This window comes from Thunnus maccoyii, chromosome 8, assembly GCF_910596095.1.
Source record: "Thunnus maccoyii chromosome 8, fThuMac1.1, whole genome shotgun sequence".
Lineage (NCBI taxonomy): Eukaryota > Metazoa > Chordata > Actinopteri > Scombriformes > Scombridae > Thunnus > Thunnus maccoyii.
Genome location: NC_056540.1, coordinates 22225084 through 22243159, shown reverse-complemented (window position 1 = coordinate 22243159; position 18076 = coordinate 22225084). Strand labels below are relative to the sequence as shown.

The 18076-nt window shown below is 39.7% G+C and overlaps 1 protein-coding gene across 1 annotated transcript in view; it reads left to right on the top strand.

Moving 5' to 3' along the window:
- The window catches only part of diaph2 (diaphanous-related formin 2), a 382189-nt gene that overhangs the window by 306830 nt on the left and 57283 nt on the right, over positions 1–18076 (top strand). Inside the window, exons 26-27 of the mRNA XM_042418197.1 lie at positions 2846–3010; positions 10514–10649. Of these exons, the coding sequence (XP_042274131.1) occupies positions 2846–3010; positions 10514–10649 (301 nt within the window). The remainder of the gene's footprint in view (positions 1–2845; positions 3011–10513; positions 10650–18076) is intronic.

The window sequence follows — 18076 nt, the reverse complement described above, 5'->3', positions numbered from 1 at the left end:
AGAAGACAGAAAAGTAGAGAAAAGGAAACACAGAGAACCATAAGCCACAACCAGCACCAAGAGTAACCAGTGCCTCAGTGTTTTTTAACTATTCCGTTCTGCATGAGAGGCAACAGTTGTGACCTGAGCACTTTTTCCTAAGCTAAAGGCACCGTGGATTCTGTTGCAGAGTGGAATAAATATTATGAGTAAATGCTGTTAATAACCATTTCTGTGCCAGTGTTGAATAATACCAACACACCTTTAGCTGCTAAATTGACACATTAATATTTGGCTTGCTTTTTGCCATGAACCTGTTGCTGATCTTTGTTTTTAGTTTAGCGTTATGAATATGTATGCTTTTCATGATTTTACAGTTATCATTTTATGTTTTTCATCCTCGCCAATTAGGTATTGTTGAGAGGGAGCATTTTAAATGAAATTCGGTCTAGCACTCAAAACTGACTGCATTAGTTTGTATTTTCGGATGAAGTACTGAGGTTCAATTTCACTATTAGATGACCATACGGCCTTGTTCATGGTAGATAGGTTTTAGAAGATGATTTTTTCTTTACAAGAATCATTTTAAGACTTCTCCAAACAAATACAGTACAACCCTGTCAGGGCTTTGGATGTTGAAAAGATATCTTACTTTGACAAAGTTTTACTTTTACATCTATCTGTCGGGGCCCCTGAGTTTTCACACAGAAGTGGAGTGAGGGGGAGGTGGACAAAAGAAGAGATAAAGGCAGACTGACAGAAGCAAGGGGGATACATCAGGTCTAGGCAGAAAAGGAGATAGAGACAGAGAAGAGGAAAGACAGAAGGATGAGTCCAACAGTCGGGCCTGTGTGTGGGCTTTCTGCTGACCTGGACGGTGCCATCACTGCCCTGTTATGGTGAACACTAGCTTGCAGGGAGGTAATCCATCCAGCCTACCTTGCCAGTGCTTTCATTCCCTCTCAGATATGCAAAAGCTGTTCCACACATATTGTACACACTTACATGTGAGCACACATAAGTGCACAGATACACAACACACAATACAGGCACATGTGAATGTTTTATTTATATCCGCATGGGGGGAAAATGTGAGTTAATAACTTGCCTAGGGACGCATAACAATCCCTGTACCTTAACATGGACGTACCAAGATGACAGAACTAACAAATAAGTTTAAAAAATGGCATTGAAGAAAAATAGTGCCTTCTGCATAGTAATGGCAGATCCCTCACAAAGATCAATATGTTGATAACTGTTTAACCCTGACAATCACAAACCACATGCTGTACCACCTGCCTGTGTATGTTGCTAAGACGACTGTATATGAACATTAATTGCCTATAAGTGCAACCATGACGCAGAGAACAAGTAGCTGCTGGCTTAGTAACTAAATATATCATATAGAAAAGTAAAGTGAAATCCAAATGGTGCATCTCTCTGCGCCTCTCTATTGATTAACAATAACAGTATTTGCATATATTATAAGTTAAACACGTTAATGCACAGATCATACATATTTAATTTAACAAAGGAATATGTGTCTTATACATTTAATCAACAGTTCAAATATTGTCAAGTCTGGTTGTGCAAAGCCCTTGGGCTCAACAGCCAATTAGAATCAGAGCCTTGGAACCTTTGAACAGTTCATTAGTATGATGCACTGTATTTACTGAAACTGAAATTTTGTTTAAACTGATTCAATAGAGGTCTATTTGTGGTCAAAACACATTTATATTGACGTTTAAACTTCACTAAAACTACACTTTAGTTTTATTCTCTGTTCAACGGTTTCCATCACTTACGATTACTCACCAAAGTAGTTGCTTGAATTGCTACTGCCTGCACTTCCTGTTGAATTGCTTCAATCTCAAAATGTGGCAGCTTTGCCAAAGATTGGTCCAACAGGGCAAGAAACAGGATCGGTGAGACAATCAATTAGGTTTTAAACAAATCCCTAGGTTAGTCAAAGGTGAATGGTAAAATTAATTTCAGAACTGTTCATTGTAAAAATTCACGACAGTCAGACAGACCATCCTCCTTGGTTCAATGTATACTTACTCATACAATAATGGTTTTCCTGTGCTGTGACTGATTATTATACCACTCAGCTGTCTTTGCAGCAGGTGTTGGGCAACACTGCTGATGCATTGACACTAGCGCTGGTGGAGTTTATACAGCAGGTCTTTTTTTTTTTTTTTTTTTTTTTTTCCAATCATGCACATGCATGTGTATACAAGTTTGTGTGTGTGTGTTGTGTTAAGTTGTGTCATGCTCATCCCACCCAGGGTATATGAGTCTTGGAGTGTCCAAGCACAGTCTCCATGAGGTCAGTGGCTGCTGTGATAATGCTTAACTGATGCCAGCTGTCAATAGCCATTCACCAGGAGAAAAGTGCTCCGCCTGTTCAGTAAATTACACAGTGCGACATGAGCTGTGAGGTTCAAAACAACCTGACCCCACTGTTGTTGGGAGAAACAATAGAACAATGACTGCAATCAGCTTTTCCAGCAACCATCTGTGTCATGCTGCAGACTACAAAACACCTTTCCATTACTCCAGGGCTGCAGCTATTAGCTCAACATGCCATTGACTCCAAAGTGAGATGGAGAGGTTATTGTAATGGCACATTAGATTGTCTGCGACCCTTCTTTATCCAGTGTTTTGTTTTGCTGACCTTGACATGGGTGGGCTTTTTGAATGCGATGAAACCTCTGAAGTGAACATTTCTCACAATGGCTTATTTTTTTCGCAGATGAAAATATCTGTGAGGTGACATTACACTGCAGATACAGTAGCTTTTAAATATGTTTTTTTCTGTGTTTGAAATGTTTTTCTCCCTTTTCCTTAACTCAATCCCTCTAACGGCTTCTGCAAGCATTCACGGGAGCAGTATGAAAAACTGTCCACCATGCACAAGAACATGCAAAAGCTCTACGAGAGCATAGGCAGCTATTTTGCCTTTGACCCCCACTCGGTCAGTGTGGAGGATTTCTTCGGAGAACTGGCCCACTTCCGCATCCTCTTCTTGGTGAGTATATCATTTATAGTATCTTCTGTACTTCTGCAAGAACATTCTCATGTTTCCTACAACTTGAAAGTAGACACGCACACACAGACTAACAGAAGCCACCACCCACACACTTTCACTTCCTTACACACAGTGCGTGTCATTATGAGAACAGAATTTGTTACATTTCCACACATGTCTATCAGGCTTTCAGCAGGTCCTGACAGAAGGTGAAAACATGTGAGCATTACAGTGCTGGATGAAACCGGACATTAAATGGAATTGCAAAAGCAAAGAAATTCCTAGAAAAATAATTACTGGTGTTGCATTATTCTAAAATTAAAGACTCTTACATATTTGGGATTTGGGGCATTTTACCTGTAAGTCTCAGATAATCTGAAAGTGAGCAGAAATGGTTGAAATATTCCCCACCCAGTCATACATAGTCTGTCAAGTTTTGTGCTTTTGAGCCAATTAACTGCTAGTTTCAGTTCTGGAGGTAAATTCACTTCCCTTATCTGAGACAGTAACTGTTTTTTTTTTTGTTTGGTAAAGTATACCATGTTTACTGGCCACCTATTGCGGCCTTCATATTCCCTTGGCTGGCCCTGACATTATTTTCAGTCTTCCTTTTAAGTTCTTGCACTATTCTCTGCAGGAATGTAACAACGCTCACCTGCTGTGTGATTTCCTTTCATATGTCATCTTTTAGTAGGTCATAATGCCACTGTGTCTGCTACAGATTTTTTTTTTCTTTCTAGCATCACTGACATAACCTCTTTTTGTCACAGTTTTTTTTTTTTTTCTTACTTTCTTCAATGCCATTTTAGTCTGGAAGGTTATGAATCTAGGCCTCTTATATTCTGCCAATATGGTGCTTCACAGGCTGTTTTTGAGGTAACTTTATTCAGGATTATTTGGTTCCAACGAACAGGTTGCCCATTTTTCAAGAGAAGCAAAACATATGCAGAGGGATATAAACAAAACTCATTACTACCAACATTTTGATGGATCTGGCACATGTGACTATGTTTTCATATGCAAATATATTCACAAAACTGTACAAATGAAACCCTTAGTTTTTAAGGCACACTGTGTGAATACAGTATAAAAATGTGTTACCTATGCTATATGTTGTATAGATAGAAGCTCACAATACATCTTTCCCACCGACATGTACTGTCTTATATCCAAATGGGAAACAAAAATGATCAGAGGCATTACCTGTATACACTATGAGTATTATTTACTGCAGATTTAAGCATCTGACGCTTAAATCTGCAGTAAATAAGTTGGCTTTTTTTAAGAGTGGGTACTTTTTCTTCCAAAAACTACTGAAATACTGAAACATACTGTACAGACTTGTGAGCAGACGGAAAAAGACAAAGTTATAAAAGAGATATTCTGAAGATTAGAATATATTATTTGAATGAAGGAATGCTGAGAATAGGAATGTATAATTCCAGTGTCTTACTGATAAAAGAGGCTTGAAGCTTCTTAACCTGTTAAACAGTTCTATTAGCTTCTAGCTGCTTGCATGTGTGTTTCTGTGTGTGCTGTCACTGCAGGGCACTGGGCATAAATTCACTCTGCATTTTGCTGGTGTTATAGAAAATGTGGTTACTGAGAGCAGTGAATAAAACACTTAGGGCAAAGCAGCTTGGCTGTTAAAGCTGTGATATTAACAGTGAGGTACACACCACATAATCTCAGAACAAAGGACGAGTTCCTTTTTTCCTGAGTAGACAACTCTGTTAAACATTTATTCAAGTGCCTCTGCTTTTCTACCTGCTACAGTCTATCCATCCCTCCTGGCACCGCCCCAAAATTCCTGGTGTCAGGATGATGACATGGTGTCCAGAAGGCATGCTCTCAGTCTTCACAACCCATTAACGTGAATGGCAAGGTCCCCTTGTCTGAATCCTTCTCTTCTCTTTACTCTGATCCCTATCTGAAACTAACTTTTCATTCCTGCTGATCAAAGTGCACCAGCACACAACACAACGCTCCCTCAAGGATTCCAGAGTTGCATATCTCTAAAAGACGCATCCACCCAAGAAAATAAATTATTCTCTCAAGCAAATAGCTGCATATGAATATTTTATTACTGATTTAAACTTTCCTGCTATGGATAAGGGGAGGGAAGGGAGTGGGATAAAGTGTTGTGGTGTGGTTGAAATGGGTGGAGGGGGTTGGTTATAAGTTAATGTATTCATATAAAAACAATCCTTTAATCACCATATTCTTCAGATATTATTTTTAGTTTTTGGCTCCTCAGCTGTGCTGACAGAAAGGCTAATCCCATCTGCTTGCAGAGCATAAGGAATCCATGGTTGTTTCTAGTTGAACGTTTTTATTTTCTAACCCTGTGAAAACAACTGAGCTAGCTCCTTTGCAGCACAATGAAAGTATCTCTCTTAGCTTTTCTTGTCAGTGAAGGAATTTTAGGGAGATGCTAGTTATTTATCTTTGACAAAGTTGAGCTACATCAACCCTACTGATGTTCTTCTAAGTTGCAAATCTAATATGAGTACTTGTCAGCCAATAATTAAAAAGAGCCCTGAATTTAACTTCTTAATATGCCTGGTGTGCCTCAGACTTTTATTTCAATATTGAGACATTGAGTTGTTTTACTCAGACAAAACATCTTCGCTAACTTCTGTCTATGTTGCATTACCCTGTTTAATGCATTCACAGCACAAAGCATTTGCAGTATTACAGAATTCCATTGCAATACAGTCACCCTAAATTGCTTTTACTAAAAAGCTAGAGCTTAATGCACCCGACCGACATGAGGCATTTGAGTAAACGCATTGACAGACAGTCCTCACAGAACTGAATGTAACTGATAAGAGAATCCATTAACTCTATTTTCCTTCTGTTTCATTCTCTTTCTCTCCCTCACTCCCATCCCATTCTCTTTTTCTCTGTGGCCAATGAAATATTATTTGATTTCAGCACATGGAGTCAGTATTTGAAGAGTCCAACAATTTGTTAATTTAATGCCGCTGCCATATTCTGAAATAGAGTATGAGTGAAATGCAATCGCAGGGTCTGTATGTGTAATCCTGACCAGGAGCATGGGGGATGAGGATTTTTCCATTAATGAGTTATCAAAGCGCAGCAGATGGGCTGGGATGAGCTAACAGTCTTCCTTGTTAATTGAGTGACTTTCTAATAAGACCAAAAGACCCGGACCGGGTTAGCAAAGTAGCAAGATAGAGCATCTAAGAGATTAGAATGACGATTTGTGTGTGTGTATGTATGTGTGTGTGTGTGTGTGTGTGTGTGTGTGTGTGTGTGTGTGTGGATGCATCCATCCGATTTTGAGCCCATTTGATATTTCTAAAGCTTGCTAATTCCTTCACAATATGACAAATTATCACAATAATGCTGATCATGCTGAAGACGATTCTTTGACAGCGCCACTCTCACCACCTTCATGCTGAATCACTGTCCTGTTTCCTCAGTATTTTCATTCACACTAGCCTGACAAAGTCATTAAAATCATTGCACCAGATTTTGGAGGTCACCTATCAATATGGGAATACATCCATACCACAGAGCAGAAGTCTCACAATCTGTAACCTATAACTTCTTGAAGCCATTTCCCCCCACATGCTGGCACAAAGTGTAACAGATGGCTAATAAACACATTTTCTGCTTAAAGCCCAGGCGCTGTAGTGTTTGTAAAATTCAAATGAGATATAGCAGTGACACTCTCTGTGTGAGATCACTGGTGCAACTGAGCAGTTGGAAATACTCATCGCTCCCTCACTGGACTGGCAAACTTGTATGCATGGGAGGGGGGCCATGCTGTGGGAGATGTATTGTGTTGTGCACGGTCAAGGAAAAAAAAGCAAACATTTCATGAATTATTGAAAGAACAGACCTGGAAAGGGAAAATGCCGCCTGGCCCTTGTTGGTAGATTGGACCTGTGGGTTACACAGCATTCAGTTTCCCAGCCAGGTATAGATATAGGAGTACTTATAATCTCCATCTTAGACATACCAGAGGCCATAAGTATGACACACGTTCACTTTGTCTCTTGGCCTCCATGAGCCTGAAAGAGAGAATGTGCTGCTTCAATAATGTTGTTGACAACCCTGCCTGGCATTAAGTTGCTATTATGCAAAGCTACACATATTGTTTTGTCTTTTTAAGATTCTAACTCTGAATTTACATACTCCCTGAGCAATATGTATACAGAACCTGCACCACATTTTCCCATTTTTCACTCGGGGAAGTTCAGGGCACCAAGCCAGTCATAAACATGGCCTCTAGACTACAGAGTGTCATAGTTTTATTTAAATGTTATTAGGCAGAATCCTGGCCACAAAGGACAGGGAGATTATCATAGGGGACCAATATTTTGACCTTTTGGGTTACTTTGACATGTTTCACCACACATCTGATTTAGGATACTTATTGTGTTGTTCCTTAATTCTCTTATATTGTATTTTATTTTCATCTTTCTGCAAAACGTGTTAATTGGTAGTCATCGGTAAAAACACAGCAGGTCCTAGTCTTTTTCTTTCTTTCTCCCAATACACACTAGCAAAAATCCCAGATTCAATTAAGCTGAATAGTGATTCAATACTTAGGTCATGGTTTCTGTACTTAGGTCATGGTACTTAAGCAAGTTCAATTCAAAATCAATTAAAACTTGTAAGAAAACCTTAAATTTACAATATTTTATCTCACGTATGTATTCCCAAGATCAAAAACTGAACCTCCATGCCCAAAATAATAAAACTGTAAGTTGGAACCAAAAAAAGAATAACTATTAAAATCAATACACTCAGTTTATTTGATTTCTTATGTAATAAGATTAAAGTGTCTTGTGGTCCACGATGCTGTCATGTTTCAAGACAGAATTAAATAAACCTGTTGTCTGCTGGACCCAGGTGATCCTGACAGGAGGAATAAATGTGTATTTTACATTTTTTAGCTCAATTAGAAGATAAAATGATTGTAGATTGTTTTAATTTGAATGAATAACTATAGCACTATAACTATAATTATATAATTATTATATTACTCAGGGACCAATGACTGAGTGTGAGTGCTAAAAATAGCTTGTTTCCATGGTCACCTGAAATTACATTATAATTTTTGACTTTGATCTTAAAGGTGCAGTGAGTAGAATTTAGTGGCATCTAGCAGAACAGACTTGGCAGAAATAGAATATAATATTCATAAGTATTTTTAATTAGTGTATAATCACCTGAAAATAAGAATAGTTGTTTTTTCGTTACCTTAGAATGAATCCTTTACATCTACATGGGGAGCGGGTCCTCTTCCACGGAGGCTTTTTACAGTAGCCCAGAACGGACAAACAAAACACTGGCTCTTTTTCGCAAGTTTCCACCGTAGGTTCTCCTACACTCTTGGAAGGGGAGGGGGAATTACTTGGTTGCAATCTAAAACCTCAGTGCTAGATGCCACTAAATCCTACACACTGCACCTTTAACTAGGTAATAGTACTCAAGAGACAAAACAAGATGCTTGGATTTTTTCCAAACAACCTTTTCAGCATTGTTGAGTTTATACAGCATATTTAAGTAGATTCAAGAAGAACCAGATCTATTGACTTATGTTCCGATGAGGTGTAAAACTAGTTCTCTGCACTGAAGATTACTTTTGAAAAGACATCTCTTGACGATTGTTTATCTCTTGTATGCCCTCCTACAATATACAGAATTGCCAAGAAAATGAGACCTGATACAATCAGTTGTTGCCAACAGCAAAATAGGGGCCGTTAAAGAGAAAGGTAAAGGGAAAAATAAGAGAACAGTGAAAACATATTTGTTGCTATGGTAATTAGTGGTACTGTTTGATTAGAGCAACATAATTACATTGCATAATCATGTTTACAGTCAAAATTAGTTGTTTGTTTAAAATAAGTTTTGCCGGCAGGATTTTATTTGTAATCTGCATAATTTATCTTCCAATTTATGCTGTAGATGTTGAGCAATGCAGTGATCCAAAATGAATTGAATACTGTCGGTGGATGAAGACAGAAATCAATTTAATTTGTTCAGCCAGTGCTGTCCATCACTTAAACAAAAAATGCACAAGTTAACTGTTTCACTGAATATATGTTACAGCACCAAAGTGCACACAGTAAATAGGCCTTATAGAGCATAGCTTTATTATTTACACAGTCTTGATATGGCGATAAAATGTGTGTTGATTTATGAGTGTTTACTGACTTACTGTATAGGAGCTGACGAAGCAAAACATCTCATCTTACGTTTACATAATGCACACAATACAAAAACACACTAATACACTCTCCCTTTCTATTTTGCTTTCCTCTCTCGATTATGCTTCCTTTGATCACCCTCACTTGACTCCATTACCCCCACATCGCTGCCTTTCTCTTCCCCTTTCTCTTCCTATGTCTCTCTCCCTCTCTCTCATTGCCCTTGTCATCCAACAAGGAGACAGTGACAATGAGGGCTTGTGTCCTTGGACATGGAGCAAAGCTCTACTATTGACTGGCATGATGAGCTGCTCTTTCCTTGTTCCTTCCCCACAATCCCTGTAATCCCTCTGTCTTAGCTGCCAACACGACACACACATCAGGACCACAGGGGCATTAGATGGGGGGGCCTACTGTCGCCACTTATTATATCAGTGCACAGACAGGGCCATGCCTTCACTTACTGACACACATACATACACGCACACACACACACTTATGCATACATAAGGGGGAACACCAAAGATGAGGAGAAGCACAAAGATGCCCATGGACTCCAGCATAGGCTCATATGCATGTATACACACATGACCTCTCACACACATACACAAACACCTGTGATGGCTCCTGTCAAGGGCTGCACCACAGGCCCGGGATGAGAGAACATTTTGTTGTCTCCAAAGGTCATACGGTGGCATCTTACTCTCTGCTGGCGCAAGAACAAACTGACACATTTGTAAAGGCTGAATCCGTACCGTTGATTATCTCTCTTTTTCTGACTCCTTCCTGACATTTCAGCCGGTCACGAAGGAGGAGGAGGATGATATCTCTTACTCCATCCTCAGAGACTAGCACACTCTTGCTACATTTTATTTCTTCATGCAACAGCTCCCCCATATAGTCAAAGGAAATACGTTGGCATGGTACATACAGTATATACGTGTGATGAGCAACTATCATGATTTACATATTTATAATGTGCCATATCGTTGTACTATTAACAACAAATCAGCTCAGTGTGTTATTTAAAATATGTAAAGCAGAACAGAAGCCTTACAGACGAATAGGCTTGTATGAACAAAGCCCATACACAAGGCATGATTTATTGTTTATTCCAGCAGCTTATCTCTAACTATCAAACAGTTCTCTGAATAAGAATTTGCTGATGGCATGCTGCTGCTTCTGAACACTATACAGTAGCGAAGACACTAAAAGAGTGGTGGTGGCAGGAGCCAGATTCTGATTTTATCTGTGTGTGTGTGTTTGTGTGTGTGTCTGTGTGTGTGTATGTGTATATGTGTGCGTGCCTCATCAGGAAGCAGTGAAGGAGAACCACAAGAAGAGGGAGATGGAGGAGAAGATCAAGAGAGCCAAGCTGGCGAAGGAGAAAGCTGAGCGTGAGAAGCAGGAGCGCCAGCAGAAGAAGAAGCAGCTGATTGACATGAACAAAGGTATGCCACTTCTCCCGGCGCCACCACAGAGACAGAGACGGGGAGGCAGGTGGGGATTTAGGAGGAGAACAGGAGGATGGAAAGGGGGTTTCATGGAGTTGTGCTTCACACAGATTTGAACTCAGAAGGAGGAGGATAATGTGCAGGAGTGGGGGGAGTCATCTTTTCAGCTGTGAGAGAGTTTTATACTTACTCCCATAGCCGATGCAACGCTTCGAAAAACAGCAGACAGATTATGCTACTTTTAGCTTGTTTATTTCCATGGTCGACTGGCTGTATGAAACAGGCTGAAAGTGGCTCTGTAGATTACTCTTCCAACAATATCATGCTGTTGTTATAAGTTTTTCACTGGTCGTGTGCAAGCAGTACAACAGAAAATTATGGTTCCACCAGTCTGAGATTGTTTGTGGACAGTGTGCAATATTTATTGTTGTGAATCACTGGAATTACTCTGTTGTCCTCCAGTGATGCCAGTAAACCGTGTATTGATCAGTGTAAGTTACAGTTGTTCAGACATGAAAAATTAGAGCGACAGAGCTGGGTGCCTGTGTCTAGTTATGCCAATGACATTGAGAAGGAATTTCAAGCCTGAAGGGGCTTTGCAAGCAGTCAGTGTGGTCTTTTGTCCATTTTTTTGACAAACAGACTGGGATTTCCACAATTCACCAGCTTCTAAATGTCAGCACCAGCCAAAGACCTCTCTGTAGCTCAGCCACATTGGGAAATGTGACAAGACAGTCTTCAGTATGCCACAAACTCTCCAAGATAATTGATGCATGTTACAGTTTTATTTTCTCTTTTTTTCCCTGAGCAGTGACCTCTTTGAAAGCCCCACTTTTAATAATCCAACATGTCTGAGCTGAAGGAGGCTGTCTACCCCTCTCTCTCATTCTGGCTAACCAGATGGAGAAGGCTAGAGAAGTAGGTATGATATTAAATATTTCTGCCAGAGCAGATTTTGATCTCAGTCTCTGAATGCCATAATATGACTCTTATGAATAAAACATGAGGATGACATGGGCAACGTTGCCTGCAGCCTTGGAGATAGTGGGGATTGTCCTCCACACCAACACCTAGCTTGTTGGAGTGTCCCGATCACAATGACCTTGGCAGTTGCAAAATGCACACTTAAATTCAAGATGTGCTAAACTCTGGCTGCTTTTTTTCCCTTGTCAAGGTTCTTACCTGCACTGACTACACATTTTCATCAAACCTTGAATAGTTTCTTTTTGTGTACTAACTTGTCTCTATGTGGAATGTAATGAGAGACAGGTTAATGAAAAGTGAAGCTTTTTAAATGGATTTGGTGAATGGAAAGCTGACTTTCAGCCAGAAGCAGGTTCGGAGGTTGCAGCAATTAGGTGTTCTGCTCTTGTGTTCTCTCTCTTTAAAGGGTGGGTACATTATTTTCTGAGTTTCTGAGGTTTTTATATCCTGCTGTAGCCACATTAGTGCTCCATATGTATCCAAGTCCAAAAACTCAATTTTGGTCGAAGTACATATGTTTTGGCGTCAAAATGCTATTTTCCCAAGCTCTTCTAAAAGCTTTTTTTCCCCACATGACCTGATGTAGGTTTTTGCATGATGGGTAGGTTTCTGCTACATATAAACTGATATGAACCCCCTAGCCTGCCTAGCCAATGACCACTCATGTTGCTGCCGCTCAAAGTTTAATACACTCTGAGCTCTCCTCCCGCCAGTAAACTGCTCTGGATCAGCGCTCTGGTTCTAACTCATATCACTGCTTTTTGCTAACAGCTGAGTACGTTCGAAAAACCCGGAAAGGAACGCAAGTGGAGTCATCCTTTAAGCTGTTTGGTTAGAACAAAAATAGCAGGATATTCAGTGTTTTCTTGTTGCGCATCTTTCTTTTCTCTGCCTTCACTCCTCTCCAGCTGACAGATGGCGCCAGTGTGTGTGGCCAGCCATCTGCTGCTGTCAGCTCTGTTTGTGTTTGTTGTTTCTGTCATTTGTCACAAAAAATGCTGACTCTGTACTGGTTTATGATCATCAACTACTCTTTGATATCTGATTTGCTACCAAAATACTGGTGAAGTACAACCTGGGTGGACAGGTTTCTATCGTGAATACCTGCTCGCCTCTGCCACGCTCTGATTCCACCGCCCCAGAGGAGGCGTCATAGTCTCCACGGTAAATGCAGCGGTCTGTTGGTGAGAATGTTCGAATTGGATCGATCTCACTCGGTACTGTGCGCTGTGATATACTGACCACCTAAATATAACAAGGACTTCATCAATGACTTTTCTCAACTCTTGACTGTAATTAAGCCAAAATATGACAGGGTTCTAATCGTCAGAGAGTTTAATATTCATGTCTGCTGTCCTACTAAGCCATTGGTTAAAAACTTACTAAATCGTATTGACTTTCAATCTTGTACAGTCTGTGGCAGGTCCTACACAAGAGCATGGGCACACACTAGATCTTGTTTTATCATGTGGTCTACCTGTTTTTAACATTGACGTATGCAATATAGTTTTCTCTGATCACATGCCTGTTTTATTTGATACCTCTTTCTCCTCTGTCATATCGCTAAACCATGTGCTCCAGCTCATTGTTTTCGTATGTTTAACCCTTCCCCTGCTGTACAGTTCTGTGCTACTTTTAAAAATGTTGTTGAGACTCCCTCAGGGTCCCCCCTTTGTTTTAATACTGAGGAGTTAATCTCACTATATTATTCCACCTGCCGAAACATCCTGGATACTGTCGATCCATTTAAAATCATGCGTTCTTAACCTAAATCTGAACCGTGGTTGAATGACACTACTCGTGCTGTCAGACGAGAATTCAGGAGAGCTGAACGTAAGTGGAAAAAAGAAAAATTGCAGGTGTCTTTTGACATTTTAAAGGACAGTTGGTGCATATATCAGAAAATTGCTAACAGAAACTTGTCAAAGCTAAAAAGACAAAATTTCTCTCTGATATTCCTCAGAAACCTGTGAAAATTCCTCCACTTCTTTGTTGACAAGATTGCGATCATGAAAGCACACATCTCACCACCTTGTTATGACCTATCCATCACTGTCACTTGCTCTGCTGTTTTTAACCTGTTTGAGCCTGTGTCTCTTTCTCTTCTAAAGGAAATTATTGATCATATAAAATATTCAGCTTGTCCAACAGACATCGTCCCCCATTCGCCTTTTTAAAGAGATTTGTGGAACTATTGGACCAAACATCCAAATAATTATGAACAGCAGTCTCGCTTCAGGTGTTGTACCAGCAAATTTTAAGCATGTAGTGGTGCAACCTTTGATGAAAAAATCCAATCAGGATACCTCAGTCCTCTCCAATTTTAGACCAATTTCCAAACTCCTGTATCTTTCAAAAAATTAAGATACAACTGTACTCATACAATTGCAAGCTTTTTTAAGAATACGGTACAAGGCACTCTTGAGGTGTTCCAGTCTGGTTTTAAAGGCCTTCACAGCACTGAATCTGCACTTTTGAAAGTTTTTAACAATCTTTTATTAGCTACTGACTCCAGGGATTCTGCCATTCTTAAGCTTTTAGATCTCACAGCTGCATTCGACACAGAAGACTATACAGTAGTATCCTCATCTCTCGTCTGGAGCATTGTGTTGGCATTAAAGGTACAGCTCTTGAGTGGTCCAGGCAGGGCCGTAGCCAGGGTTTAGAAATTAGTGAGGTCCAGAATTTTTTCTTTTAATGGAGGTTATTTACTGCATTTCTGGACGAGCAAATGTCTGATGGGGATACCTATGCTGCGCTGTTGCCACCCACTTATTTTGGAGCAAACAAGTATTCTCTGTATCTGTAAATTCCTGACTCTGTGTGACTTCATTCTTAAATTTCACACGATCAAAAGTATATAGTGACTCTTGTTTCTCTGTTCTCCTCCTTTCTGTTCCCCTCCTCTGTGTTCTCCTCCTCTATGTTCTTCTGTCTGTCCTGCTCGTCTCTGTTCCCCTCCTCTCTGTCCTCTTGGTCATATTTTTCTCTGGTTTCTTCTGGTTTAAATAAATCTAGCATTTTCTGCCATAATCTTTTTGGCATTCTTCTTCTCTTACTAGTCTGTCTCTCACTGTTTTCTGTGGGAGGAGTGATCAGGGATGTTGATTAGACCTTATGACTCACATCACATTATGCATCACATCATGATGCTTGAAGATAATTTCGGACGAAGGGTTTGAATTAATGTATGTATTTATTATTAAAATATAGCAAGGGTAATACAATAACAAATAAAACAAAAAACTGAACAAAAAAAATACATCCAGGGTCTGCTATAAAGGCTATAGATGTACAACATTTTAAATAATCTGAGTACTTAAGAAGGTTTGGCCTGGGCGATGCACAGATTGGGGAGAGACGTCTTTCCCACACAGAAAGCTGTCTTACTGATAGCTGTCAATTTCAAGCAGTTTCACGTCATGCAGATGAAGAGAGACAGTAGGGAGGGTATCCACTGCCTGGATAGACATTTTCAACTCCTGATTATAACACCAATTGTTTTTTATTTGAACATAAATATATATAGCTGGCCATGGGTTCAGGTCTTGCTTGTCTGAAAGGAGTTTTTCTTTCAGCCTTGGTGACTCTGTATCCTCCTCAGCACCTCTCCCTTGTGGAGTCCCTCAGGGTTCTATTCTCGAGCCAATCGTATTTTCCTGTACATGGTCCCCTTAGGGTCCATTCTTAGAAAATATGGCATCTTGTTCTACTGTTATGCAGATGACACTCAAATTTACCTGCCTTTGAAACAGAGAGATGCAAACTCTTTAAAACCATTGTTGGACTGTCTCAAGGACATAAAAGCTTGGATGGTTCTGATATTTGGACCCAGCTGTGCCTGTGATACCCTCATATGTAAAACCCAATGTAAAAATTCTAGCTATCTAGCTTTTTCCAGCTGAGGCTCTTATCTAAGGTCAAGTGCACACTTGGCGGGTGTATGGCTGGGGACCCAATGGAGTGCAGTGTTGAATTTGGTGCAATTTGGACACATGATATAATTAATATTAATAAACTTTTAATAAAGCAGGAAGCCACTACGCTCTGTGCAGGGGCAGGGCGGAGCTTCAGGGCTCTGCAGACTGGCTCGAGCATGTCAGGGAGAGACCAGGGATGAGGCATGACGCAAGTCAGAGAAAAGTGCTCCAAAAAGAGAAAAGTAGACAGCAAAAACAGAGCTTTTTATCAAGAATGGACACTCTTACCCCGTGTCTAGACAGAAAGCGTAGTGTTAGCAGCACGTTTAGCAGATAAGCAGCAGCAGTGAATGACCACACAAGAGGCATTCAGGTACATTGTTGAGCGTAGGTCACCTGCGTTTAGGAAGTGCTTAGAGCCCAAAATACAATGACTGTAGTTACAGGTGTAAAACAAAGGAAATACTTCCATGGGCAGTTCAAAACCAGTTTGTCTCATATGCCCCAAGACCGTGGCAATTGTGAAGAACTACTACAGACAAAGCACAAGTCTTTGGAGCAAACATATCATTCAAATCCAAACTGAAGAATCAGAAAATAGGAACGATCTAAGAGTCCAATATGATCAATCCACTTTATTTTAGGATGCACATCATTTTATTTTTAAATGCAGCCCTTATTTTAGTCTACTTGAAATCAGAAAAGAACATTTATTTACTATTAGAGCACTTATTATTCATAAAATGTGTATAATAGACTGTTAGTTTCTTTCATGTTGTTGGTCTATATACTCATTCACACCTCACATCAACTGTAATTTTTCTATGTGTTGAAGCAGCGGCCGGAGGCCAAGCAATTGGCCTCTTCCAAACAGGCACGTTTTGAACAGGCACTGTACTAGTTATGAATAAATTTGACTTGACTTGACTTCACTTGACTTGACTTGACTTGACAGCCTCGGCTTGAGAGTCTTGGCTCTTCTCTCCCATTCTGTTCGAAAATTATATATGTGTTTCATATATTTTGAGGAGTTAGTTATTTGAGGAGACTTTTTACATCACTATTTCACACTGACATCAACCATGTTTGTCTGTGAAGGTCGATGAAAGTAAGGTAATGTAGGGCACAAAGAGGCTTGTTTAGTTCCTCTTACAATTAATTAACCATGTCCAAACATTTTCCGCATTAATTTTGCATTTGAAAGGTTGAAAGGCTAATTGAAATGCTGAAATAGACCTTTCGTTTGATATATCTGTTATTTTAATCCTAACCTTAGTGTCAGATAGATAGAAAGATAGGTAGGTAGGTTTGAAGTTGATAGATACAAAGGAAAAATTTTTGACCTGAATATAGTGCAATTTTATGTTTACTAATCCATTAGCATGAACAGATGGGGTAAACATATGGCCATTGTGTTAGGAGAATTATGTACAGGTCAATATCTTATCTATTTTATGGATTTACTTATTTACTAATTTTCCGTATTGCTTAAAAGACTTTTGACAGATCATACTACTGTGTTTAATGCAATTTCAAGAGGCTATTTTTGAGAAGGGATAGATTTTATGTCATTTCACAAATTGCGACCTAATCCTCTTCGCTTGCAAATGATTAACAATGAAATGCATTTTTAATGAGAGTTTAATTCATTTAGCTTTTGCCAGGATGGCACCAGGGTGGGGGAAGGGAACCAGACAAATGCTTTTAGGAAACTGATTAAAAAAAAAAAAACATTCTTCTCATTTCCTAGTTGATGAAACTTGAGAATATGCTTTCTGCAAGTTCAATGACATCCACACTTCTTCAACAAGCATGATTGATAGATGAGACAAGTGCAGAGCTAAACGTGTTTTCCCTGTGAAGTATTAGAAATCCTAATGTAGGAAATAGCTTATGAAATCATTACCCATCACCCCATTTGTTTTAATTTTCTCTAAGTGGATTTCCATATTCTCTTGAACTGACCAGATGTTCAACATTTACTAAATCACTTTACTTCACTGGAAATAACTGTTGAACACTGCAGAATAAACCCAAACTAATGCATCTGTCTGAAACAGGGGAAGATGGTTCATCACAGCAGGATATTTTTTATTGCGACATATGAAATAATGTCACAAGTGGCGTGCCGGTTGTGTCAAGAGCCTGAGTGTGGTAGAGCATCTGGACTTTCTTTTTCTAAGGCATTTGTGAGGAGTTGCAGGCCCCTCCGGTCACATACTTGGCTGGCATCACCAGGGTCAGTGCCCTTGTCTGGGGCAAGTGTCTGCACCCACATATTGACTTTGTACCCCAGTCAAATCCACTAAGCTTTGAACAGAGCCAGAAAGCGCACATGCCGCTTTGAGCACAATGCAGCTTGGCATAAGGCACATAGGAATAGACAAACAACCATAAAAAGTTATTTGAACATTTTATTTAGTCCAGGCATTTCTCCCAGGTAGCACAATACTGAAATACTGAAGTACTTTGTGTTTTACATGTTTTCTGTCAACTTTTTCAGACCTACTTCATGCAGTA